Below are 27,844 nucleotides of genomic sequence, written 5' to 3'. Positions count from 1 at the left end.
AATCTTTTAGGCACTTTTTATTTTCCAAAAAAAAAATTGTCGTTAATATATAAACATCTCATTCTCTCAAAAAATTCTACAACTATACAGCTGTTTGCTCCGTTATTTGCATAGGAAATGACCACAATACAAAAATAAGAGGGGAAAAGAAGCAAAACAGCAACCAATTTATGCTTTTTATGTAGGCATGTTTCCACGTATAAACATTTTGAAGCCTTACAAAATATTTACACCGTTTGTCATCTATTTACACGTTTTAAGAGCAACTCTTCTAACAAACAAAACTATAATTTATCAAGTTATGAAAATTTTCTAAAAAAACTTACTATATTACCACAAAATAAATAAAGATAAACAATATTTTAAAAACAAAATTAAATTCTCATTTCAATTAAGACCCCTTTTGGCATTTTGCTTATTTATTCTGCCCTTTGGTTAACAGCATCAGCATCACATTTCTATTACATTGCATATATGTAGCACTTGTTTCCTTAAGTTTTCTACATGTCACTTATAATTAAAGGCAGACACTGAGTCAGTATTAACAATGATTAATAACTAAACTGCACTGTAATTTAGGTAAAATTACTGTGTCTCACTGTATATTACATGCAAAATCCACATAAATTGGCATTTAACCACAGTACTGCACGAGCAAACATCTCAGGATATGAAAACTGTATCGTAAATCCAACAACGCCATGGGAGAGCTACATAAGTCCTTCTTTTTCTAAAACGATACTGTGTTTAGCTTATTGTAAGAGGTTTGACTTTTGTGTATCGTATCTTTGCGCTCTTGAGTTCACAATTCATATAAAATGTCTTTCATATTTAAAATAAACAACCCTATTTTAATCAGTGCATGGAATCTGCTTTAAGTTTATTTGAATGATTATTTCTTCCTCCGAAAGAAATGAATTTGGTAAGGTTTCAAGAGGTAACTTACCACAAATTCTAACTGTAAATGTATTCATGGTTTATTTTCAAACAGATTTATTTATGATTTTCCCCCAAAAGAATCTTAGAAAACTTGTAATAAACCTACAAAGCTGATTTGCATATTTACAAAATTTCGGATAGCAAATAGAGGCAACTCATATAAAAACAAAAAAACCCACATTTGTTCAATGGCTATTTGTGAATCGCCAGGTACGCTGGGGTGCGCACCTCTAAGGAATTACCTAATATTGAAAAAAAAACCCTACTCGATGTCAAGTAAAATCTCGACATACAACCCAGCCTTCTTCCTGTGCCTGCCAACCGACTTGTTTACTAAACACTGTCACATTAAATGATGGTGCTTAGGTAAAAACACTGCAAACACACCCTGCAACCCCCACCCCCCTGCCCACTCTGAGATGTGGCTGCCTGTCATGAGATGAGATCTGCTTGAGTAAAGCCATATACATTACAGCAAGCATTCCAGATTCTTAAAAGGACCAAACACTTTGGTATTCATACAATGTATTCCCTGTTTCGTCAAATATACAAAATATACATTTCCAGTTTTTTGTTTTCTTTTTCTTTTTATATACGTAGTTAGGTTTGTCGTTTAAAACTTTGCCAAGTGAACTGCACAGCGTCAGTGTGAATTGCATAGGCACGGCGGGCCGCGGCGGGGCTCAGTTCTGGTGCCTCTTCATGTGCAGGGCCAGGTGGTCAGAGCGCGAGAAGCTGCGGTTGCACACCCCGCACTGGAACGGCTTGGCCCCGGTGTGCTTCCGGTAGTGGCGGGTCAGCTCGTCCGAGCGCGCGAACCTCCAGTCACAGCCCTCCCAGGTGCACTTGTACGGCTTTTCACCTGTGACAGGGGACCAAGAGGAGGTGAGGCGGCCTGCTTGCAAGACAAACATCGTAGACAAGGAATCGTAGAGAAGGAACTGCTTTTAAGAATCGTGGTCCAGTCGGGAAGTTCATGAGTTCCATCACGACCTAAACTTCCTCAAGGCCTCGAGTGAGGCGAGTCCCTGTTTGCTAGGAAGGAAGTGTCTGCAGTACCTCTGCGGGATGGCAAAATGGCGACTCTACACGTGCAAGATGAGTGGGTGCTCACCGGTATGTACTGTGCCCGCACATGCAAAGCCACGAGATGACAAGATGAGCGGGGGGGGGGGGGGGGGCCTGTATCTTTGCTGTGCGATTACAGTTTCTACACCAACAAACTCAAATTAAATTTGTACAGGACTAATAGCTGTAAGATGGGCCGAGGGAGGAATAAATTTCAAAGCTCCTCAAATCAGCCATACGAGGAACTAAATGTTCTACAACTGTGAACCTAAATGTTTCTAAATTAGCCCCGAATGAACTTCACATAAACTAGTCAGCTCCTTTGAACACGGGGCCTCCAAAATGGGCTGCTAATGGGCACTCACTCTTGGAAACTCACTCTAGCACACACACATTCACGGTCTTCCTGTTTTTGTCAGATGAAAGCAAAACAAAGCTAGTAAAATAACACTGAAGTTGAATGGTGTTGAAGCTTTATGCATTTGATATTTAATAAATTCTTCAACCAGATCAGAAAGCCTGATACTGATAACTTCCCTTTGGTGAAGAATCATGAAACTGTAGTAATTCTGACATTCGCTGAAAAATGCACGTATCTGCCGAGTGTCTGTTATATGCCGGGCACTGTCCTGAGTGTTTGGGTTACAATGGTCAACAAAACAAAAATGCCTGGCCTCACGGAGCTTACATGCATGACAGTATTTTAAAAGTCTCTAATCATTCAATCTACCTATTCTTTCACAGCACTCTTTATTTTAGTAAACTGATACATAAGCCACAATCCCTCTGTAATATTCTTAAAGTTGTCTGAAGTGTGCTTGTTGTTAATCTTTCAAATCCACTTAACATTGATAATGTAGTCTCAACTCCCAGTGTAAGAATCAATTAACCTTATTTAACTAAGATCATGTATTTCCCTAAATAACTCCCCAAAACCTAAAAATGTTTCACTGAGCATTAACTAGTAAGTTCCTATATTTGTTTCATTTTGTTAGAATTTTCTAGGAATTTGCTCGTTTAAGATGAGTTTGTGAGATACGTTTGCTTATTAAAGTACTACTGTTGGCTTACTGCTCAGTTGTTTTTTTTTTTAATGTTTATTTATTTTTGAGAGAGAGAGAGAGAGAGAGAGCAGGGGAGGGGCAGAGAGAGAGGGGGAAATACAGAATCTGAAGCAGGCTCCAGGCTCTGAGCTGTCAGCTGTCAGCATGACCGTGAGATCATGACCTGAGCCGAAGCCGGACACTTAACTGATTGAGCCACCCAGGCGCCCCTTACTGCTCAGTTTTATATGGATACCTTCTAAAACTGAATGGTCAAACTCCTCAATTCCTTAAAACATGTTTTTCTTGTGAAAGGGAAGAACCTCAGAGTCACCTTAGTACCACAATGAAGCCCAACAACCTTTCTGTCTTGATTTAGCAGTATCACATTCAGGAAGCTGTAAGATTACTCAACTGAGTCCAAATTTTAAAAGACATTGTCCACATCAACCGAGATTTCCACAGCTTGTGGTTAATATATTTTTGCTGTCATGATAACTACTCTGACTCAAACAAAATCCTAAGGACAAAGAAGAAAGGAAGGGCCAGAATAGTCCTTTGAAATTCGTACCTATTACTTCACAGGAGATTTTTCTTTCAACTCCTATGGCAGACACCCCCAACCCTCCTTTCCTCTCCCCTCTCCTCTGAACCAGGACACAAATACTTAGTTGAACTCCCTGTTTTGTTTACATCCATTTAAAAAATACAAGTCTCAATTCCTACAGTTTTTTCTCATTATAAATTCTAAGAACTTAATCTGATACACTCCAACCTTTTAAGTAACATAATAAACCACCACTTTCCTCTCAACTTATATTCACATGTATCCTGTATGAAACACAAATGTCTTAATACTAGGAGTAAATCTAGCTATCACTCTTGTAGATGTAAATCAAACCGTAAAAAATAACTTTTTGCACAAGCGTTTATTTTTGTTCCTCTTGAAAAATAAATCACAAAAACAAACATATTGGTGAAATACTTCACTGTCACTTAATGGAAAGAGAAAGCTATTTCTGATGTCTGAGGCAAGGAAAAAAATTCCTAAAGTGCCCTAATTTTAAAAGAAATCATTCTAGTCTTTTGCATTTAATAATTAAATCGCAAGAGAACTTAATTTTCAGAGTTTATTTAAGAAACAAGGGACACTAGACTCTTTTTGTTCACTATTTTTATTGGCTATGAAGCAATAAACTGCACCAATATTTTTTAAAGTTTACTTTACTGATTGGTTGAAAAACGGTAGCCATTAAAGTTCCTAAAACATTTGGGGTTTTGCTCTCAATGTATGCACATCTATAGATTATTCAGCCAAGAATACTACCAGTGTCTGGGACATTAGTTATGGGGCCAAGTCTTTACTCTAAAAGCAAGAACAACTATTCCCCACTTGGGGCAGTTTCTATGGGATTTGTTCAAATGTCAACACTGCTCAAGTCAAACATCATAGAGGAAGCTGGTACCCAATTTCTGGCCAAATAGTAGATGCGGGCCTTTCTTCCTCAGCCAGAAACACTATGCACAGTACTTCTGGGAAACCAAACTGACTTCCTTTAAGTTATTTCAACAGGATAGAGCTTTCAAAGGTTTAATTGGATTTTTACAGAATCTCTTTCCAATACCACCAATTTAAAATATTTAGTTAAGCTCTTTCAACATCAACTGTATTTTTAAGTTGTCATGCTGCTAATGTGAAACTTTCCAAAGGCAAAAAGAAAAAAGTGACAAGTTTGAACAGCATGGAAAACAAGCTTCAACTTTATCTCAAAAACAGTATCTTCTCATGCTATTTTAAAATTACCTAGGAGTGTTTTGCTAGGAATCCCTAAACTTCTTAAAAATTGTTCAAGTTAAACATGCATACTCTATCATCTGGACTGATGAAGCCAATTAATATATTTCATAAAAATGTTAAGCAAAAGCATGACCAGTAAAAGTAGGGAACGGGCACAAACACCGCTTGAGTGCAAACTCCAGAGTTGGGTATTTCTCATTATGTCACTCAGTCGTCACAATAACTCCATGAGGTAAGAAGTGACACAATGCGTTCCAGATGAGGAATCTGGGCCTACCTCTTTTCCTTACTGTCCTACTTAAATCCTCCAGGAACAAACACCAGTACACTCTATATGAACAATTTAAGGAATACATATTGTTCAAATTTATTTAAAGATTCTAGAGCCACTTGAGAAGGTCAGTCAAGGAATGGCTTAATGGACTCAGAGCAGGCCTTCAGTTGCAGAAGGTGAGCACAAGGCATACTCTGGCTGAGCCAGCCCTCAGTGGAGGCCCACCTGTCAGGATCAGTGGGGGTCTCACAAACTGTTCTGACAATGCCCAAATATCACCTAATGATGGTTTCCCTTTACCCCAGGCTAAACAAATCTCAAGGGGTTCACAGAACATGTTTACAGCGTATTTGAAATCTTCAGCGATGGACTAAAAAAAAAATCTTATTTTTTTTTCCTCTGATAAACAGATAAAATAGGACTTTGGAACCTGCCACAACAGAATGGGAGGTTTCTCTGCTCTGCTGAACATATTCAATAGATTCATACCAAGGCCTTTCCCTAGAATGTTCCACACAGACTCTAACAAAAGAAATATATCACAAATGGAAATATTTCTCAGAATGGCTACTTTAGGTAACTTTTTAAAGTTTGTTACAGCGGGGCACCTGGGTGGCTCAGTCGGTTAAGCGGCCGACTTCGGCTCAGGTCATGATCTCACGGTCCCAGAGTTCGAGCCCCGTGTCGGGCTCTGTGCTGACAGCTCAGAGCCTGGAGCCTGTTTCGGATTCTGTGTCTCCCTCTCTCTGACCCTCCCCTGTTCATGCTCTGTCTCTCCCTGTCTCAAAAATAAATAAAATGTTTAAAAAAAAGTTTGTTACAGCAAATTTGCACACCTGGTCTCCTTCCTGGTAACTAAAAATAATTCTATCTATCAACTATTATGATAGAGACTAAAACCCATCAGGATTAAAATCAATGTTTAGTAAATGAGAGTGTAGCTTGTACTAAATGACTTGAAAAAAACAAATAGGACTTAATCTTTTGATTTTCTCCTGTTAAAAACAAAAACAAAAACAGTCTCTGAACTCAAAGAACTTAAAATCCATTTCCCATTCTGAGAAACAAAACAATGCAAAGTGGAATAAATTATTTCAATAGTCTGTATTAAACTTTTTTCTTAATCTTAATTCTTAGAATGTAGTTCTTAAAAGTTCAAATCAGCTCCTATTTCAGAAGGAAAATGTTTTTATGCAACTTAATATTTTTAGACACTTAAAGAATTTAGTCTGAAACAGTCTATATATATTCTAATACAAGTTAAAAAAGAGGAAACGGGCTCCTGGGTGGCTCAGTTGGTTAAGCGGCCTTCAGCTCAGGTCACGATCTCACAGTTTGTGAGTTTGAGCCCCGCATCGGGCTCTGTGCTGACAGCTTGGAGCCCAGGGCCTGCTTCAGATTCTGTGTCACCCCCTCTCTCTCTGCCCCTCCCTTGCTCACACTCTGTCTCTCTCTTTCTCTCTCAAAAATAAACAAACATTAAAAAAATTATTCAAGGGGCGCCTGGGTGGCGCAGTCGGTTAAGCGTCCGACTTCAGCCAGGTCACGATCTCGCGGTCCATGAGTTCGAGCCCCGCGTCGGGCTCTGGGCTGATGGCTCGGAGCCTGGAGCCTGTTTCCGATTCTGTGTCTCCCTCTCTCTCTGCCCCTCCCCCGTTCATGCTCTGTCTCTCTGTGTCCCAAAAATAAATAAAAACGTTGAAAAAAAAATTTAAAAAAATTATTCAAAAAAGAGGAAACAATCACAATATTAAATTCATGGGGAAAATATTCAATATCTAAAAAAGATAAGGTAGGATGATTTGGGCTCGTTAATTCATGTTTTCATATATCTTTGCCAGTAATTTTCCATTTAAAAAATCTTTTTATTAAAGCTCACTGTAGCACATCTCCTACACTTGGAACAGAAGGGTAAACAGTTCACTTCAGAGATTAGTGTTATTTGTGTCTGCAAAATGCATCTAGTATTTACTAGATATAGTATCCCCGTCAATAATCTATCCACTTTTAGGAAACTGATTAAAGGATATTAAAATTAAAAAATTCCCTTCTCCCTGCCAGTCAATTTGCGGTCAGTTCACACATTTACCCCTTTCCTTATAATCTGATTCATCTTGACCCTTCCAGAAAACCTCTGAACAGTCCAGGAGAGATCATTCCACTTCTATCTATCCCCATCACCACTTACATTTGTTTTGAATGCCTCATTTGCACTTATATCTGTGTAAGAGGGTTCAAACAGCTGTGTTTTGCCTCCTAAACTAGTTCCTCTAGGGCAGAGAGGATCTTCTATTCCAGCTGCAATGCCACACTTCTCATAGGCATCTTTGGAATAATCACGTCGGGCCCAAGTCTGACCAACTCTGATATTTCCATTAACAAAAAGGAGGGAAGGCATAAGAGACAGGAGAGGATCTGGTGTGAGTCTACCAGATTGTCTCTTTCCCCTCTACTTTGAGCAGGGCTTTTCCTGGTTCTGTTCTGCCTAGAACCGCTGAGGACAATCTCACTAAATGTATGCCTAGGTGAGAACCATGCTTTTAGGCAGGACATGTTCAGAATCCACTAAGCACAGGGTCCATTTATTATCCATCACATAAAGTGTAGAAGAATAAACAAACTCTACATAAACAAGTTTTCTTTGACAGAATTGGACTAGATTTGATGAAAAACTAAGCAGTTGTGAAGCTCCTACTGCTGGTCAAACAGCAAAGGGACTACTGGGGCCAAAGAACAGTGACCTGCCAAACCCAAAGGGGGACAGGATGGGGATACATTTGCAGTCTATCTCCTTACTGAGTGAATCTCTGGGCTCCTAAGTTTCTGCCACTTCTCCTAAGGGTTCCTGACAAAAACAATGGAAAAATCCTTCCTCATTAATAGTGTTAATGAAATACCAGTTCTTGAGTTTGATAAAAAGACAACACTCAGATTCACTTTCTTGTAATAAGAACCCAAACTGAATTTTTTAAAAACCTGTGAAAAGGGTTTACCTTTTCTTTTTCAACCAAAATAGAAAACTTCTGTATTTTCATTTTTCTAGCACCGAAGGAGTACTAGATATTCTCTTCTCTAGTTGGCACTATGGTTACCTTAAGAATTGTCCCAGCTCTTAAAGGTTTTTATTTATAAAGCAGTCAAAAAGAAACATTCTGCTGCCTAGATATTTTTTAATGGAAGTTACCTGAGATATACTTCTTCTAAAAGAGTTTAACTCCCCCTAATCAGAGTTAAAGATCCTTGGATATAAATAATACAAGCTGACAGCATAGGAATGCTGCTACAGTGATACTTTTACTAAAGTAGGACAATACTTTGTTTCTAATCTTCCACCAGAAAAAAATGTAGGTCATCAAGTAAACAGCTACTACATTCTATAGAACTAAAAATATCTACTGGTGTAAAAATCTTGGATGATTAAATTATTACTTAAAAAAAATTACATTCTACCTTCACAGCTGATTATTTCTATCTCAGCTTCAGCAATTCCATTTAACCTGCTTATGAACTATCTCCTCCCACTAGTTTATAAGAACAAAAGGGAAGAAAAGATTCTCTTTGGATTCTCCACAAGATCAGTCAAAATGTTTGCTTAATCAAATTTTACTTAACCTTCGATAAGCTTTATCATCTCAAAACAATGCTTAATCAATTTCCTATGTAAATGTTTTTCAGATGAAAGAACAAGTCCTAGAAGCAAAGTTTAATCTTCCCAGTGAGTCATTAAAAAGAAATTGTTTCTAAGCTTTCACACTCATAAATACGTTTCCAGGGGTCTAAACTAGCAAGCCTCTTAAGCCACTACTTTTCTTATATAAGCTTGAAATCATCAATATAGAAAATAAATCTCAAAGCTGCAAATAAAAATAATTTAAGAATTTAAATAGTAACATCTGACACAAGCTAAATGTGACACTTTTTCCTGCATATTTTTCAAAAACAGACTCAAAAAATCCATTGGATACTAAATAATTTCATCCTGCACAACTTTTCCACCTCTAACAACACAGGTTACCAGGTTACACACCAACGTACTGATCTCTAGATCCAAACTGTATGATGTCAATTAAGGCCATCTATCGGATCTAACTAGCTACCTCCAGGAAGAGGGAGAGAGACTTAGTGCTGATTTTAGCTCTAAATAATTTTCTAAGGAAGTGAAATTGTTCCTATATGTTTTTTAAAGCCTTTCACTCCCTTCCACAATTCCACAAAAAGGGAGTAACTTGTGTTTGGAACATTTTGAATGTTTCTTTTAGTTGCAAAATACCACAAATGAAAATTATTGTCAACCTTGTTGATATTTTTAGATGCAAATCTATACCTAATACATTAAATAGATAATAAGTGTAGAATAGAGACCTAGATAGAAAATTAAAGTTTTACATCAGGGCTTTTTAGTACCTAAACTGAAACTAAAATCATCTCGGGCAGAGATTATAGCTTTAAAGTATACACAGTAACACCTTAACATAAATGTCATTAGGAAATAAAGTGTTCCAAACAAGCAGGTAAGGCACAACATAGGGATTACCCCCTTAAAATGAGGCTTGGGCTAAAAATCTTTCCAAAACTTACTGTGGAATTCTTTCTTAATTAAACAAAGCACCCCAAACACAGCCCACTGTAAAGTGCAGTACGGACAGTACCATGCTTCACTGAGCCCAGTTTGTGTTCCTATGTTATTGTAGGTTTCCATTTTCTTTTGTGGGGGTGCTTCCAATTGTCCTTTTCTTGTCGACTCTTGGCAAGCCGTTCTGAGATTTGGTGCCCACGAAAAGGCCTATGTATACAGTCTCGGTCTAAGGGATACCTGAGCCAAGCCTGGGTACTGCTCAAAGACTTTCTCTGTACAACTGCTCATTTTCTGTCCTGTTCCAGATAGCTGAGACTGATAAATGATCTAAAAAATGTTACCATACCCTAATTTCCCAACCACTGCAGCATATTCGTTAGGGTTCAGAACATATCCACACATGTGACTAAAAGCTACTAGGATTTCAAACATCTGTATTGAGTTCACAATTTTTCAGAACTTTTTTCTTTGGAGAATAGCACTTTTTACTAAACCATAAACACCATTTTCAAAGAAATTTCCAAACTCGATGTAAAAGCAATATTTATAGGCATACCAATAAACCAGTAGCAGTCACCAGAAAATTTTTCAATTTCTTGCAAATTTTTCTTTGTACCTACAGCCTTAATTTTTTTTTCCTATACATTTTACCTTTTTTGGCCCCAAGCCTGTGCTCAGAATTACTTTAAATCTTCATTATGAAACTAAAGATAGCAAAGTATATGAGCAGAAACAACTATCCTGCTGGTTACAGATTATTCTATTTGATTCAAGAGTCAGTTAAACAATCATGCTGATTTGTAAGGGCAAAGTGATATGTGAATCTTTTCTTTAAAAGGTGGTCAGAAGCAACTTTTAAATGATGGCAATGGGTATAGCCCCTTGATGTATGTATACATCAAAAGGCATATACAAATTTCAGTAGAATGCCCACATTTAAATGCTTTTAAAAAGTACAATATACCACTTGACACTTGCCTAGAAGCAGCCATAATTATTTCGAACCAGAGGCACCATATAATACACATGCATTACAAGTAACACAAACCCCATAAGGGGTACCTCTATAGACCTGGAAGTATGTTATATGTACATATAACATGTTTTTAAGTGAAACAGGACTAGTCCCTAGAATACAGGCAAGTACATTTCAGGTACTGTGTAACCATGTAAAGATGCACCTCTGTATTACTCACATATTCTTTATGAATACAGAAATCAAAGTATGTGAACTCAGAAAAACTTGAATGCTATGGGTCTTTGCTGGTAACTTCTACTTTCATCCTGAATTTTTTAAAAAAGATCTTGTTTGGGGGCACCTGGGTGGCTCAGTCAGTATAGCGTCTGACTTTGGCTTGGGTCATGATCTTGCAGTTTGTGAGTTCAAGCCCCATGTCAGGCTCTCTGCTGTCAGCTCGGGGCCTGGAGCCCACTTCGGATTCTGTGTCTGTCTCTACCTTTTCCCTTCTGGTTCTCTGTCTGTCTCTCTCTCTCTCAAAAATAAACATTAAAAAAAATAAAAAAATAAAAAAGGTCTTGATTTGCAAAGACCATTTCCTTATGTTCAATTTGCAAGTTAAGAAGCATTTACTGTCTAAAAATCCAGAATAAGTAATTAAATAGAACTCAGATGTAGTTTGTTTTAATTGCTTAAATCATTTTTTACAACATAAGGTAACTTGACATTTTAAAGCAATTACAATTATATTCCAAAGAAATGCTATGGTGCTTTTCACATTCTGCCTGCAAAATGGCAATCATTTAAAAAGTAATATTTATATCAAATACCAGATCTATCCCATATAAACTATTTTAAAAATCTCCTAAGATATTGTCCAGGGCAGGGTCGGGAGGGGGGTGCAGCAGGGGGCATGTAACAAAAAAACCCACAAAAGGTATTATATAAAATAAGTTATTTAGAAATACCCGGGCCTTGGGGCGCCTGGGTGGCTCAGTTGGTTGAGCATATGACTTTGGCTCAGGTCATGATCTCACATTTTGTGAGTTCGAGCCCCATGTCGGGCTCTGTGCTGTCAGTTCAGAGCAAGGAGCCTGTTTTGGCTTCTGTGTCTCCCTCTCCCTCTGCCCCTCCCCAGCTTGCACTCTGTCTCTCTCTCAAAAATATATAAACACTAAAAAGAAAAGAGAAGAAGGAAGGAAAGAAGGAAGGAAAGAAGGAAGGAAGGAAGGAAGGAAGGAAGGAAGGAAGGAAGGAAGGAAAGAAAAAAAGAAAGAAAGACAGACAGAAAGACGAAGGAAGGAAGGAAGGAAGGAAGGAAGGAAGGAAAGAAAGAAAGAAAGAAAGAAAGAAAGAAAGAAAGAAAGAAAGAAAGAAAGAAAGAGAAAGAAAGAAAAGACAGAAAGAAAGACAGAAAGAAAGACAGAAAGACGAAGGCCTTAAAAGGAAGAAGAAAAAAACAAAACAAGAATTTTCTGGCTTCAGATGCATTCATTAAAAAACAAGCAAGGCAGGGAGGATGCAATGAGAGAGCACAGGTAATTTTAAAAGACATTGTCTAGAAACTAGAAATGAGGAGAAAACAACCTCAATGCTCTATGATTACCCAAGAACGGGTTTAGCCAGATGAACAAGTCTACTACAAACCCTCCCCAAGGCATTTGAGAAACTATCAAACAAAACTTTATTAAACTGGATTACATGGTCTCATTCATTAGATGTCGATGGCCACGCATTTATGATCAGGTGAGCATGGGACCCTAACTAGGCCTGGGTCCTCTTTTTTAGTTTGATTTTATTAGTAAGGGCATTGTTAAGACAGCTCGCTATTAAATTTCTTTGCCAGCAGGTCAAGTTCCAGAATCCCAGCTATAAGCATTCCGAGCACTAAACCCTGACAAGGGTTGTAAGGCCATTCAGATACGCTCGGACTACATCCCTGCAATAAGCAGTTGATTACAGCATGATATGCAATTGCACTCCTTTTATTAGGAGACTTTAACCTCATGAAAAACACATTCCCTCCTTCCTATCTCCCATTTCAAGGACTTTCAAAGAAGAAAAAAACAGTAGTTCAAATGTCTCAAATTTATTTCCATTTCCCATGAATCAAAATCCAGATAAAAATTCATTTTCAATGTTTCCTTCTCTAATATAATATTTATTCTATAAGTGGCTATTTTAATATTTCTATATGGAATGTTTTCTTGGCCATCATTTGCATTTGAAAACTTCAGACTGAGTTTATTATAAGCTTGATGGCTATTTGTTGAACTATAAATATAATTTCTACTCTGAGCTGCTTATGTAGGGTCTTCCCTTTTATATAACCACCTTGTCTATATCTAAAAACTTCAGGCCAAAACAACCCATTCATTTCATTGATAAACACCATGAGATGTCTTTTCTTTAAAAGCAATTTCTCAGAAAGTCCTGGAATCTACAGTTGTTGCCAACACTATTTAGATTTTAATAAGTACTGTTTATCACTGAGATATCAAGTAATACTTCCTTACATGCATACAAAATGTCTGCAGCCATATTCCTCCCAGTCCTGTATCTCAGCACTGACCTTTGTTCAAAGGCTTTTACTTTTTAATGCAGCAGTTAGAGATAACTACTTCATTTATCAAAACTCAATTTCCATAGTAACATCTAGCCTGGGGAGATTCAAGTCCTCTCACACTAATCCAACGACCCATTCAAAGGAACTGTTGAATACTTTGGTTTCCATAGCAATGATGGAATAAAACATTTTGCTAGGTCATTGCTTTTATTAGCAAACTTATTCTTTGAACTTTAGGTAAGGCTGAATTTACTGAGAGAACAAAATAACAATCATTTTGTATAAGTTCTTTCCTTCAGGGTTGGCCTTTTCAGAAAACCACAAATAGTTAATCACCTATATATCTGAAAACATTTTGGGTATTTGGAAGCTTTTTAAGCATGCCATGTAGTTTTGTCCTAAAATGGGTTCTAAAATACAGTTTTAAAATTAAAAAGCACTTAAATGTGATTGTATAGGCCCGACAAAACAAACATTTATAAAATTAAAGTGACTAAGCTTAAGAGCACATTCTAAACAAGGATGAAATATAAGCCAGAATAAAGACACAGTCCCAAATACCTCAAATATGGGCTGGCACAGGGTGCAGAAGAACTTTTAAACCATGACCCCATCTTTGCCTGGCTTTAATACTCTGCAGTTTCTGCCCTACCTTTCATTCATCAACCACAGAAAACAAGCTAAACAAAAACTTCAGGTTAAAGGTGAAATTAAAGACACTGTATTAAGCAGTTATGCTTCACGTGCTAAATGGAAAAGTTTTTAGCATTGAATATAGCTTAGGGAACTATACGGAACTATATAGCTTATGGACTGCTTTGTTATGGAGGAAAGAAAATGAGTTACATTTTTTTCCTTCAAGACAGGAATAGCAGTGCCATTAAAGTTTTAAAATCCATTAGTAAACATCATTGTTTACGTTTTCAGGTAATTAATTCTACGTGAGGTGACAGGGCAAGGCCTTGCTAAGGGAACATCAGCCTTCCTGGAACCAGACTTTTCTTCGTGGAACTGAATTCTGAGCCAAGCCAGTGCTGAAAAGGTAGGCCATTAAAAAATAAAAGTTGACAGAAGAAAGAAGAGATCAAACACGTGTTGGCTTTTAAAAGGATGAATACCACTTACACTATTTACACAACTCACAGAATTAACAAGAAAATTACATACCAGTATGAGTCCTCAGGTGAGCTTTTAAATGAGAAGACTTTGTATAAACTTTTGTGCAGCCTGAAATAAAGGAGAGAAAGAACAGCTTGTCATTTCGGAGATCCTTTTGAAATCTTTACATTTGATGATTCAGTGTTTAAAATCTGGCTTTAAAGAAGAAATCTCTCATGCTAGAAGATATTTGAAGCGTCAGTTTTAAAAGAAGTTTTCAAGAGTGCTCCCCTGTTACCTTATTAAAGGTATAAAGTGATTTACTTTATGTACCACTTTAACAGGAAGAGCAGATAATCAAGTGAGCTACACATGGGAAATTTTTGTTTATATTACAGTAGGTGCTTTATCCTAGTAACATATACTTCAGCGATTTAAAAACTTTTAATGGCTCTAGAGCAGACAATGTTAAACCATTATCCAAGATGACTGCAATTTTCTGTACTACTACATTTCTTGTTTTTTCATTTAGTATATCATGCTGTATTGTATACCATGGTCAATAAATTATACCCTGTATTAACCATAAACTAGCTTATGCCAGCAACTTGTAGATAAAGTCATTACCATCATCAATTTATGTTTTGGGCCACATCTCATTCAAGAACAAGCATACGCTCATATGCTAACAGAACCATCCTTAAATCAGTTCTGTAGAGAGTCCTGTAAACTGCCATCATGAGAGCAGCCTATTCATTCCCCACTTCATTACCATGCTTTATTTTCTCAACTTAATCTCTTTTCAGGGAACTTAATTTAGAATTGAAATTCCAATTCAGGTGTTTAAACAAAGGAACTCTGGCCTAACTCAAAATGCAAAATTTTGTTTAATATTAAAAATAAAGAAGTCCAAAGTAACTTTTTTCCAGGATATCCTAGCCACTTCTTAATACGTAAAAACAAGCAACAAACAGTTACATCCTAGGGTACAGTACAGAGACTGAGATAGGAAAAGGACAAAGTAGGTGATTTTTTCAGTGTCAACCACTACTTTATGTAAATTTAAAACCTGAGGTTACAGGTGCACACAAGGCATATGTATTGATGCTTCAACCAGGTAAAAAAGTCACATACCAGGGTAATCGCAGTAGTGGATGCGTCGTTTCTCCAAATCAGGGTTACTCCTTCTATTGTATCTGACAGGCTGGATGCTTTGCGAGTTAACTGGCAGGGTGGCCGGTAAATTTGGATTGTGAATTGCCAGTTTAGAAGCAATTGTAGCAGCATAGGATGGAGGTGGGGTCAAATTCTGGAGCATCTCTGCTTGTCTATCTGGACTTCCAGGTTCTGAGCTTGGTGGTGACGGGGGAAAGTAAGTGGCCTGTTGTGGAAGAAACTGACTTGGCATTGTGTATGTGCAAGGGGGCATGCCCTGGAATTGTTTCATCGCAGTCTGCGGAACAGCAGAGGTGTGTGTGTTAAGGCCTGCCATGGCGGCTGACATAGAAACATTAAGAGTGTCCATTACTGCTGTCTGGTTTGTAGAACTGGGCATATCTAGATCCGGGGTGTTCAGTAGCTGGTACAAGTGGCCCTGCTGGGGAGGGACAGAAAGATGAAGATCTGGTGTAGGAAGTTCTTGTTTGATGAAAATATTGTTCACCTCTGGAGCTGCGGTCTGGTGGGAGCTGAATATACTGGTGAACTCAGGGAGGGCCTGGGTCGGGGCCGGAGGAGGGGCGGTCGTTTCACTCTGGTGGCTGAAAATGGTAACAGGTTCTGTCTTGATGTGTGTTACGCACGGTCTCTGGGATTTGTAGAGGCCAGTTCTCAGGTGAGTGATGTCAGGGAGGAAGACGTTCATGTTGATACTGTAAGGTAACCCTTCACTGTCAGTGAAGAACTGGTCTACGACTGAGGCACTGTCTCGTCTATACTTTTTATGCTCTGGAATTATAGAAACTGGAGGAAGCTGAGGTGTCAGATACTTCTCCATCTCACATCGTGTCTAGAAAAGAAGAGATACAAACATGCATAATCCACCTAATTCATCATCCGAGTAAGGACAAACTTAACCAAAAATCCCAACAATACCTGTGAGAAGTACTAGGGCACACTCCTTGGTGTTGCCTACAAACATATCAGGTTTATTTGTCAGTTGTGTAAGAACTGGCTTACGGAAAGCCTCATGAAATTCTCTACAACATGTATTTGGTAAAATCGCTCCCACAATCAGCCCCGGACAATAAGTGAAAGAGGCAAATCAAGGGAAAAAAAAAAGGCAAACAGAAAACATGTTCCTTTCTAATGAATAATAAAGTGTACTTTTTTATAACTCACATATGAGCAGGGTTCCCTGCCCCATTACAATTGAGTTTGCAACTTAAGTACAGTATTGTAATATTGCCAAACCACCTCAACTCTGTTCATGCCATATTTATATTAATATAGGTATGTTTAAACAAAACCTAAGCAAACCAACCTTAAAAATAATATTGCAAAGTTCTGTTTTGTTTGGATAGATATTGTTAAAATAGCTAATATAAAACATACTCCTTGGCTATTTCAGGGCCTTTTCTCATTTATAGGTCACTGGAAACTTAAATACGAAGTCTTGAGCAAAACACCGTATCCACTGAAAGAACAAAACTTCACTTTCAACATTTGATCTAAATGTTGATTTTAATCAGCAGATTCTGTAATTGGTTAATATGATAATGAAATGTTCCTATTCATATCCCTATCTAAAACAGATCTTTAATTACCTAGGGGAAAATCACTCCCTTGGTAGAGTGGTGCTAAGGCGCCCGTGGGTGGGGAGAGGCTGCTGTATCACTAGCACAGTCATCAGCAAAACATTTATCACGTCCTCCTCAGTGGGCCAATGTTACATTCCCCCCTACTCTGTAAAAAGCTCAATCATCCCTCATCCTCTTGGTGTCTCTTAAGCAGAAAAGTGACAAACCTGAAATAACCAAACCGGTTCCAAGTGGTGATTTTTTAAGGACATAATCCAGCTTGTCTCACCCAGTCTTTTTACAGCTATCTTCTATTCTAGTATAACTAAGTTCATTTTTATTTTAATCTTTCAACATTGAAAGGTAAATTTTAAGAGAAAAAAAAATCCAATTAAATGGCTCATCCAACTGAACTATTAACCATAGCATTATACACATATACATACACATACACAAATATATATATATATATGCTACTACTTAATTTCAAAAGCGTTTCATATCGGGCTTGGTATCATTCGGTGCGGATGCAGACTGGGTTTCCCAGATACACGCGATTTAAAAATAAAAATTAACGCTCTAGTCATGTGAGTCACATCTCTGACAAATGCCACTGCCCGTTCACAGCACGACGACGCTCGCAGCCCACCCGGAGCAGGAGCTGGGCAGCAAATACGCAATATACCAAGGGGCTATTAAATGAAGCGTCTCGAAATAAACCGAACTAAACCCTTTCGTGCACTTCGCTCCCGTGGTGGTTAGTGGTTTCTGATTTTAGCTCTTCCAGCTGTTTGCATGTGGGTATGTTTCCAATTTTTTTTTTTTTTCCTTGGGACAGGCTAAAAGTCCCGGGAAGTTTTTTCTGGGCTATATGACTCCCTGCGTGGGCGAAAGAAACAGGCGGTTGCTCTAATTCGGCTGCCGGGCAAGTGTAAAAGCCAACTGCCAGCTTTCAACGCGGCTCCGGGAGGAAATTTACGCGCACATGAAGAAAACAACACCCCCGGTCTTTTTTGGTCTTTCTTTTTAAGGAAAAATAAGCGCTCCAATACGACCTTAGCTTTTCTAACTCTCGGTTCCCAAAGGCAGTTCCGAGATCGCCTCTAAAGCAGGCTGAGCCAAGAGACATGAAACTAGCACCCCGAGGCGCCTCTCTCCGGCACCCCGATTTGCGTTTACACCTAACCCGAGACGACGGTGGGGGGGACATCCGAGGGCAGGACACTGAGCGGAGGGGAGGGGGGCTTTAAGGTGAAAGGCGGGAGTTAAGTAAGGTTGGACGTGAGGTGCGAGGTCTCATCCCCCAAACTAAGAAACACTAAGGTGCATGTGAGCACCCGTCCCCCTCTACCCCCTCGCACCGACCCGCCTGGGGAGATTCATCTGGGACACCCCTCCCTCTTCCGGTCCCCCCACTTTGTCCCTGCGGACTGTGAGTGTCCAGGCCAGGACAGCAGGGCGGGGAGGGGCTGCCCACCCAGCTCCGGCTCCCGGAGCGCCCCGACGCACGCCCCAGCCTGGAGCGGCCCCTGTCGCCCGCGCGTCGCAGCGGCGGGACACGCCCGAGCTCCGGGAGGGGGGCGGAGGGAGGGGAGCGGCTCTCCCTACCTGGACCAGCTCCTCGGGGGGCAGCCGCGGGCCCGCGGCGGGCGGCGGCGCCGGCTGCGGCGGCTGCGGGGGCGCGGACTGCGCCTGCGGGTGGTGGTGCGGGTGCTTCAGCTCCTCGCCGGGGAAGAGCGCCGCGTCGCGGGCCGGGTTCGCGGCGCCCAGCACGGGCTTGAGCTGCGCGAACACAGGCTCGTCCTGCGGGGCCGGCGGCTGGGGTACGGGTCCCAGGCGGGCGCTCATGGTCAGCACCCGCGTGGCCATTGGCACTCAAGGGGGCGACTCCGGGCGCGGGACGCGGGTCGGGCGCGCTTCCCACCTCGCCCACGCTGACTCGGGCCGGCGAGCTCGGCGCGGGGCCGCGGGCGGAGAAGGGGAGGCTCCGGGCGGACCCCCTCAGCCAACAGCAGGCGCGGTTTTCGAAGGCGCGCACGAAAAGCAAAACTCTTCCGCTCCGCCACGCGTAAACGCCAACGTCCTCCAGGCGGCCACTTTCTCCCGCCCCGCCCCGCCGCGCTTTCTCACTCGCCGGAGCCCACTCCCGCCACCGCCGGTCTCCGCGAGCGAGCTGCGAGCGCGCGTACCTGCCCCGCGACTACTGACACTTGACGCCCGCCTCTATTTTACCCAACTCCGGGGGGGCGGGTCCAGCCAGCCTGATTGGCAGCGTTGCGGCGAATCCCGAAGCCTCGAGGCCGGCCGGGCCGGAGTGGCTAGCCTATGAGAAAAGGGAAGCTCGCCCAGGGCCCCGCCTTTGCCGGGTTGACCCGCCCTCTCGGGCCACGAGCTTTCGCGCGCAGGGCGGCCGCGCAGTTTGTACACAACTTCTCTGACAGATTGGGCTGACTGAGCCGGGGGCGGAGGAAAGGAGAGAAGCGAGTGGAATCTAGGAAGAGAGGGAATTAGGGTGGAGACGTGGAGGGAGATCTCCTCGGACTGTTCTCTGCCAGGATTAGGGAGAAAAAGAGTTTTGCACGTCTTAGGTGTTGTGCAAGGACCTGAAACTCAAAGGCTGAAACCCAGAAGGCAGATAGGTGGGGGCGCCAAGGGTTTTAGAGACTTATTTCATGAGTGTGTATTTTTAAATATACAAAATGTACTTTTCTTTAGCGGAAAACTAGGGGCGGTGTGATAAACAAATTTAAAAACAGCCCTTGTCTCTGTGTATCTTTAGTAGTGAATATGTCCATTTAGCAAAGCAAATCCGGAATGTCCTAAATAAAAGGTGTAATGGCAAGTTGTTTTTTTTTTAAGCCTTTGCATAAAAGCTTGTTTTTCCCTACAGTATTTAAACGGTTAGAAGAAGTTTATACACATTTTACCTCGTATCTGTGTATGGAGAGGAGGGGGATGGGCCATAGGGATTTTGAAGTTTTTGATATTTACGCTTTTGTAAATATTCCAGCAGAAGCATGGAATCTAATTTAAGCACTAACGACTGACTAGATCAAATGTATTTAAATAGTGATTACATCTTTGACTTGTTGTTGCTAGCACTTTATGTTCAAAAAAATGCAGTTTAATATTTACCAAACAAAAACGTAGCACATTTACCTAGCACTGTGGCACCTTTTCCTACGAAGAGATAACCAAAGAAGCCACAAACATTAGACACGCAGCAGCTCTGAAAACTGGGAATCCAATTTTGTAGGAAAGTAATAGTCAAATATATTACCATCCATTAACTATATTCTAATGGGAAGGTGAAGTTTTGCCAACAATCACCTAAGGAAAACACTTTCCTAATCCTTAATGTCTTGTATGTGATTTTATCTGACTTACTGAGAAGCCGGAACAATAAACTGCAATAAAAATGCCTGGTATTTCACTACATATGTATATATGTTGACAGCACACTATGCCATGAGATAATTTTACATAAACAATAGCCTACTCACACTTCACGGGATAACAGTTTCAAACAAACAAACAAACAAAAATGAGTTTTTAGAAAAATGTTCAAAGAGTGTACCTACTAAACGTGTGGATCTCATTTCAATGTGTAGATTAAAAACATAATATACACATGAAATATTAGAGGAATTTATTATTAGAAAGCAAAATCACGCTGTAAAATATTTTTTCTCCTTTTCATTTCCTTCTTGCTAATAAATGATTCATTTTTATGGCTGTGATCACTTCTTCCAGAGAATGGTTGACAACTACTTTCGTGTCACCAAAGTAGTATTTAATAAGTGTTTTTGCAAGTTTTTTCTAAGCAAACAGTCCCATAGTATACACCTTCACCTTTTCAAAGCTGTCCTGATTTTCTCTAATATTGAGCCCAGGTATGTAATTAAATAACTTAGAAACATTACAGAATTGGTACGGGATTTAATATTACTTTTTTTAAAAATTGAAATTGAAAGGTGTTTAGTTATAATGCTGATAACATGATCAAAACTGAGTGTGATAAAGCCTTAAGAGAACTTTCATACTCTTTTTAACTTAGGTTCAATACGATTTGGTATCTATTTATATTTTAATTTGCCTCTAAGCCTCTCTAAACATTTTCTTTTGTCTTTTTTATCAGAGCATCAGTGGCCTGTTATCTCAACCTACGTTTTCACTGCCATAAAATCCAGTTATTTTACTGGAAATGTTGGTATATCTCACACCATTTTTTAACATGCTTTCATTTACAAATGCTTTCTCAATAGCAAAACAAAACAAAACCCAGCCATTTGGTAAGCTTTTAATAAAATATTTGTGAAGTCCTGTTAATTTTTTTCACATTTCCACTTTTCGTAATGAATACAGATACAAACCTAGCTACTGTTGTGTTCACAACACACTTTTGGTAGAAAAGTGGAATACAATTTTTTTTTGTTCAAGTCTAGTAGCATTTATTTAAATTTCATTTCTGACATAAGGATTCATAACATAGGACTGCCACTTTTAAGTAATGGTTTCTCTCAAATGCCTGGCTCGGCAGTCTCACAGAAAATGACTAGCTTAGCCCTGTACAATAGCACAGAAATCAGAAAGTAATCCTTTTCTGAGACATTTGCCATGCGATTCTGAACCTATAAGGAATATGTTCAACCAAGCTGCCTTGCTGTTAACACAAATGCTACCGCTGAAAACCTGGTTCATCAACCTTAGTAAAAAGGGTTAAAACTTGATAAATATTTTTCAAATGTTCCAGGTTCTACATTGGCATGACGCCAGACAGGGTGAATGGACAGATCCTCAATTACTTTGAACTTTCTAGTTCTTTGCATTCCTTCCTGCTTAGTAGTGCTGTACCATTAGGGAAGATAGGAGAAAACAAAAAACAAATGTCAGGTTTCAGAAATCAATTAGTGGCCTGGCAGTGGTATGTTAACGGAAGTGTGCCAAAACAGAAAATTCTGAGGGGAAAAAAATAAAGTTGAGTCGTCAAGTTAGGTAGGAGGGTAAGCGTAGAAGCAGTGTGCATGCTTAAGTCCTTAGTCACTGGGCAACACAGATTTAGTCTTAGAATAAACCATAAGTGTCACTATCTTTACGGGAATAAATACGCCTGAATGTGTGGGGGCTGAACAGGCATTCAGTGATGGGGGGGCAGGGAGGAGACTTAAAGGAGGCAGTGGAAAAACATGGATAAATAGCTTCTGAATGATGAGATGAGAGAAATATGAAGCTATCACTCGGGCAACGTTCATAAGAAGACACGGCAAAAAAAAGTATCTGTGTTCAGTTGTTCAGCCAAAATGTCAGGGAGAGCTTGAAATGAGGACAATTTTAGACATTTTATTCACTTTGGAAAATATTCATGGAATATTCCATTTCCATAAATTCAGAATCAAATTACCAAGTGATATTGAACTACAGGAAAAGCACGAGAATGAGTAAAAAATCCTTTTTTCTAAGGGAGTATAATCTTCTCTGGGGTAAGATCATTCGATTTAAAATGACTTTCTTGATATTGATAGCCTACCAAGTGTTCGAATTTGTATCAATAGACACATAAAAAAACAAAATTATTGCCCTCTGAAACATTTCACGTTTTTAATCTTTTAATGTTTTCATTAATGGAACTGTTTTAAGCCACCCTTCAAATTAAATAAAAAGTCATTGAGAAAAGGACACGGTAGATGGCAGCTTCAACTGAGAGGAGTCAAAATTCCAACCATTTTGACTCAAAGGTTAACAGACACAAGAAAAGATGCCCTTTTCATCCCTTTTGTTGAAAAAATATGTAATTTAAATAGGATTAATATACCTTTTTTGTGTATAAATTAACAGCTTATCTTAAGAAAAAAGTTAATAGTCTACTTTTGCACTATCTCCCACCACAGTTCTCAAGAAATAAAATTTTATATTAAGTTTGGATTTAAATATATTCTTTATGAACTATCTCATAAAACTCTGTGTGTACTTAATCCTAAAGGTACTGTTATTTATCTAACCTATTTTTAAAACTCTAGTAATAGACACACACACACACACACACAAAACCCAGAATTTTACCTTGTGGGAGGGACTGGGATAGCTTTTTCCACCTTGTTAGTATAATAAGCAGACAAAAATGACATAAATATAAATGCCTTGAACCAAGTTATAGGCCAGGCATACTGTAGTTCAAACTGTACAGTGTTTGAATTCTGACTCCAAACATGATAGGAAAGGTGAGAGAAAAACCCTGAACTGAGGCCGTCATACCAAACAATCTTTTGGAACACTAAGGAGGCCACATCGCCAGCATCACAATGAGTGATGTTTTGAGCCAATTGCTACACATGTGCTGACGAAAGCAGTCATGGCCCTACCATGGGGCCGTGCACAGTGAATGCTCAAATGAACTGCACAGTACCCTTTTGGAGGTTAACTTGTCAATGAAATGTGTAGTGCTAAGACCCATACTGGCGCTTCAGGACTTCTATCCACTGGTGATGGTCAAGTAAACTCATATAACTTTTGAGGAGGACAATGTGACAATGAGCATGAAGATGGCTAAAAACGGAACAACCTTGGGGCTCCTGGCTGGTTCAGTAGGTAGAGTGTGTGAGCCTCGATCTCGGGGTCTTGAGTTCAAGCCCTACACTGGACACAGAGCTTGCTTACTTAAATAAATAAGTAAATAAGAATGTTTTTTAAAATGGAAGTAATCTTTAAAATGACAGATAATTCCCCCTCTAGGAAATATATATTACATATTACATATATAAAAACAAATAAAATTGGAAATATCCCAAGTGACCAACACCAGGAAAATAATTCAATAATATACCCATGCAGTGACTGTTGTTCTGCTGTCAGAAATCACATTATTAAAAAATATTTATAGTGGAGAAAATCACCCCCACCACAAGTTGGTTCTTTTGGGGTGCTTGACAGGCTCAGTAGGAAGAGCATGTGACCTTGATCTCAGGGCTAAGTTTGAGCCCCACATGAGTGTAGAGATTACTTAAAAATAAATTCTTTTTTTTTTTAACTTTTTTTAATGTTTTTTATTTACTTTTGAGACAGAGAGAGACAGAGCATGAGCAGGGGAGGGGCAGAGAGAGAGGGAGACACAGCATCCGAAGCAGGCTCCAGGCTCTGAGCTGTCCGCACAGAGGCCTACGCGGGGCTCAAACTCACGGACTGTGAGATCATGACCCAAGCCAAAGTCGGACGCTCAACCGACTGAGCCACCCAGGCGCCCCAAAAATAAATTCTTTAAAAAATAATAGGGGCACCTGGGTGGCTCAGTCAGTTAAGCCTCTGACTTTGGCTCAGGTCATGATCTTGTACTCTGTGAGTTCGAGCCCCACGTCGGGTTCTGTGCTGACAGCTCAGAGCCTGGAGCCTGCTTCGGATTCTGTGTCTCCTTCTCTCTCTGCCCCTCCGCCTCTCATGCTCTCTCTCTCTCTCTTTCTGTCAAAAATAAATAAACATTAAAAAATTTAAAAACAACAATAATAATAAATAAACATAAAAAATATTTAGTCACATGAGAAAAAATCCACAATATATCACGGAAAAAAATTAAGAGCTTTTATAAACACACACACATAAAGAGGAAAAGAAGCACAAAATGTTTGTGTTTTGGTGGCTACCACTGGATGGTTAAATGGTAGTTTTTTCATTGTTTTTCAATATTTTCTAAATTTTCCACAATACCCATGTGTTCTGTTAATAATCAGAATAAATGTTTTTAATAAAAACATAAATAAATATCACCTTTACACAATTAAGTGTTCATTCGGACTGTAGGTAGTGATCAAATGGTTTTCCATCTGAGGGGCACCCGGCTGGCTCAGTGGGTGGAGCATGCGACTCTTGATCTCAGGGTTGTAAGTTCAAGCCCCCTTTTGGCTGTAGAGATTACTTAAAAACTAAAAAAAAAAAAAGTCTTAAAAGAAACGATTTTCCATTTGAAAGCAACAAGTAAAGCCACAACTTGCCACCACACTGTGCTGTGAAAATATGTAAACTTTATTAACCAAGCTACTAGATTTTCAAGATTCACTGCAGAATAAACAAGCTGAGGCAACATTACAAAGTTTGAAGTTGGAAAGTGACAACCTGAGGGTTTGAAACATAGATATAAATATGATTTATTTCTTAAGTGATCAGCAAGACTTCCACAATGATTTTTACTCAAAGTTATTCTGTGTATCTCATTTTATTTTCTTGGTTTGTTTTCCTCTATTACATGGATTAGATTGTTTACAGCGTTTTGACAAAATGCATAGACTCTTAAAGCTAGTTTATATGCATCTTTAAAAAAAATTTTTTTTAATGTTTATTTGTGAGAGAAAGAGAGACAGAGTGAGTGGGGGAGGGGCAGAGAGAGAGGGAGACACGGAATCTGAAGCAGGCTCCAGGCTCTGAGCTGTCAGTACAGAGTCCGACTTGGGGCTTGAACCCAAGAACCTCAAGATTGTGACTTGAGCTGAAGTCGGACATTTAACAGAGTGAGCCACCCAGGTGCCCTACTTTATATGCATCTTTAAAGAGCTTTTTGTGGGAATGCAAGCTGGTGTAGCCACTCTGGAAAACAGTATGGAGATTCCTCAAAAAACTAAAAATAGAACTACCCTACGACCCAGCAATTGCACTAGTGGGCATTTATCTCCGGGATACAGGTGTGCTGTTTCCAAAGGACACATGCACCCCCATGTTTATAGCAGCACTATCAACAATAGCCAAAGTATGGAAAGAGCCCAAATGTCCATCGATGGATGAATGGATAAAGAAGATGTGGTATACATATATACAATGCAGTATTACCTGGCAATCAAAAAGAATGAAGTCTTGCCATTTGCAACTACGTGGATGGAACTGGAGGGTATTATGCTAAGTGAAATTAGTCAGAGAAAGAAATCATATGACTTCACTCATAAGAGGACTTTAAGAGACAAAACAGATGAACATAAGGGAAGGGAAACAAAAATAATACAGAAACAGGGAGGGGGACACAACAGAAGAGACTCATAAACATGGAGAACAGGGGCGTCTGGGTGGCTCAGTCGTTGAGCGTCCAACTTAGCTCAGGTCATGATCTCACAGTCTGTGAGTTGGAGCCCTGCATCAGGCTCTGTGCTGACAGCTTGAAGCCTGGAGCTTGCTTCAGATTCTGTGTCTCCCTCTCTCTCTGCCCCTCCCCTGCTCATGCTCTGTCTCTGTCTCAAAAATAAATAAAAACACTAAGAAAAATTTTTTTAAATATGGAGAACAAACTGAGGGTTACGGGAGGGGCTGTGGAAGGGGGAATGGGCTAAATGGGTAAGGGGCACTAAGGAATATACTCCTGAAATCATTGTCACACTATATGCTAACTAATTTGGATGTAAATTTAAAAAAATAAAAAATAAAACAAGTTAATAAAAAATAAAATAAAATTTAAAAAAATTAAGAGCTTTTTGTGTTGTTTGTTTTTTTTATTCTAAAATATTCATAGAGAAGATATAGAATGAAATAGTTTCAGTGAGATGTTTATACTACCTTTCCCCTTGTTCCCCTTCCTGGTACCCAAAGTTGTTCAAAAATAATTCCCAAACTTGCTTACTGGGAAATCAAAATTAATGTTGGGGGGTAGGGCAAGGTTGGTGGTCTTCTAGGAACTTGATATTTAAAACATTTTCTATAAACTATTCAATAGATATCTGATTTCTGAATTAAGGTCCCCTTCATCTCCCCACCTCCTGATCATGATCTCAATCCACATATAAAACACATACGTACACACACACACACACACACACACACGCACCAGTCCCTATTCCAAATCATCCTGCACTTTGGTGCCTACAAACATTTATCAAACACACTCCATGTGCTGAGCACTAGTGTAGGCCTTGGAACTATAAAGATGAATAAGACACAGTCCCTTGCTCTCAGTGTCATCTGAAAGGTAATGTTTCATTTCTTCCTGCAGTCAATGAAATAGAGTCAAAACTCTTCAGAGTGGGACGTTGTGCTAGACTTCAGCTTGTCTTTCCAACCTGAAATCCTACTATGCCTCCTTGCCTCTTCTCCCAGGAACCTTAGGCTCTAACCATAGGGATTATTTGTCATTTCCCAAATATCCCGGCGGCTGCTTCCAACTGTAATGTCTTTCTTTACCAAAAAACCATATATCGTAAGCCCAACTAAAATCTCACCTCTCTCCCAACATCACTCCATATGCTCCAATAAGAATTACCTTCAGGGCACCTGGGTGGCTCAGTTGGTTAAGACTCCGACTTCAGACTTCAGACTTGAGCTCAGGTCATGATCTCATGGTTCGAGAGTTCGAGTCCTGCATTGGGCTCTCTGCTATCAGCACAGAGCCCGCTTTGAATCCTGTCTCCTTGTCTCTCTCTGCCCCTCCTCCACTCTCTCTCTCTCTCTCTCGAAAATAAATAAACAAAAAAAAGAAAAAAAGAAAAAAAGAAAAAAAGAAAAAAAGAATTACCCTCTTTTGGGACACCTGGCTGGCTCAGTAAGTACAGCATGCAACTCTTGATCTCGGAGTTGTGAGTTTGAGTTCTACATTGAGTGCAAAGATTACTTAAAAATAAAAGTAAAATAAAATAAAATAAAATAACCCTTTTTTGGTTTCTTCCCCTTCCCATTAGCTTCCTAGTAAAGCTTTTCTTACCATCTGCCTTGCATCCACCTCTACCAACAAATCATACACTCCTGCAGGACTCATTGGTCTTGTCTTTGAGTTCCTTGTTGTGTCTCATAGCACAATATCCCATACAAAATAAGCAACTGATGTATG

General features: G+C 39.5%; 1 protein-coding gene across 2 annotated transcripts; it reads right to left on the bottom strand.

The window, feature by feature from the left end:
* KLF5 (Kruppel like factor 5) lies at positions 1 to 23,257 on the bottom strand. Of its 2 annotated transcripts, none has more exons than XM_043580455.1 (4): positions 23,119 to 23,257; positions 15,455 to 16,328; positions 14,390 to 14,449; positions 1 to 1,801 (listed from the first exon to the last, which is right to left on the bottom strand). In XM_043580455.1, exons 2-4 carry the CDS (start codon positions 16,314 to 16,316, stop codon positions 1,623 to 1,625), a joined length of 1,101 nt encoding a protein of 366 aa, XP_043436390.1. In that variant the 5' UTR covers positions 16,317 to 16,328; positions 23,119 to 23,257; the 3' UTR covers positions 1 to 1,622. The 2 variants fall into 2 exon arrangements, with proteins under 2 accessions (XP_043436390.1, XP_043436382.1); XM_043580447.1 differs by lacking the exon at positions 23,119 to 23,257 and adding an exon at positions 18,667 to 19,261.
* Between the last annotated feature and the right edge of the window lie 4,587 nt (positions 23,258 to 27,844).

This window comes from Prionailurus bengalensis, chromosome A1 (assembly GCF_016509475.1).
Source record: "Prionailurus bengalensis isolate Pbe53 chromosome A1, Fcat_Pben_1.1_paternal_pri, whole genome shotgun sequence".
In the NCBI taxonomy this organism is placed as follows: Eukaryota; Metazoa; Chordata; class Mammalia; order Carnivora; family Felidae; genus Prionailurus; species Prionailurus bengalensis.
This window is presented reverse-complemented; position numbering and strand designations above follow the sequence as displayed.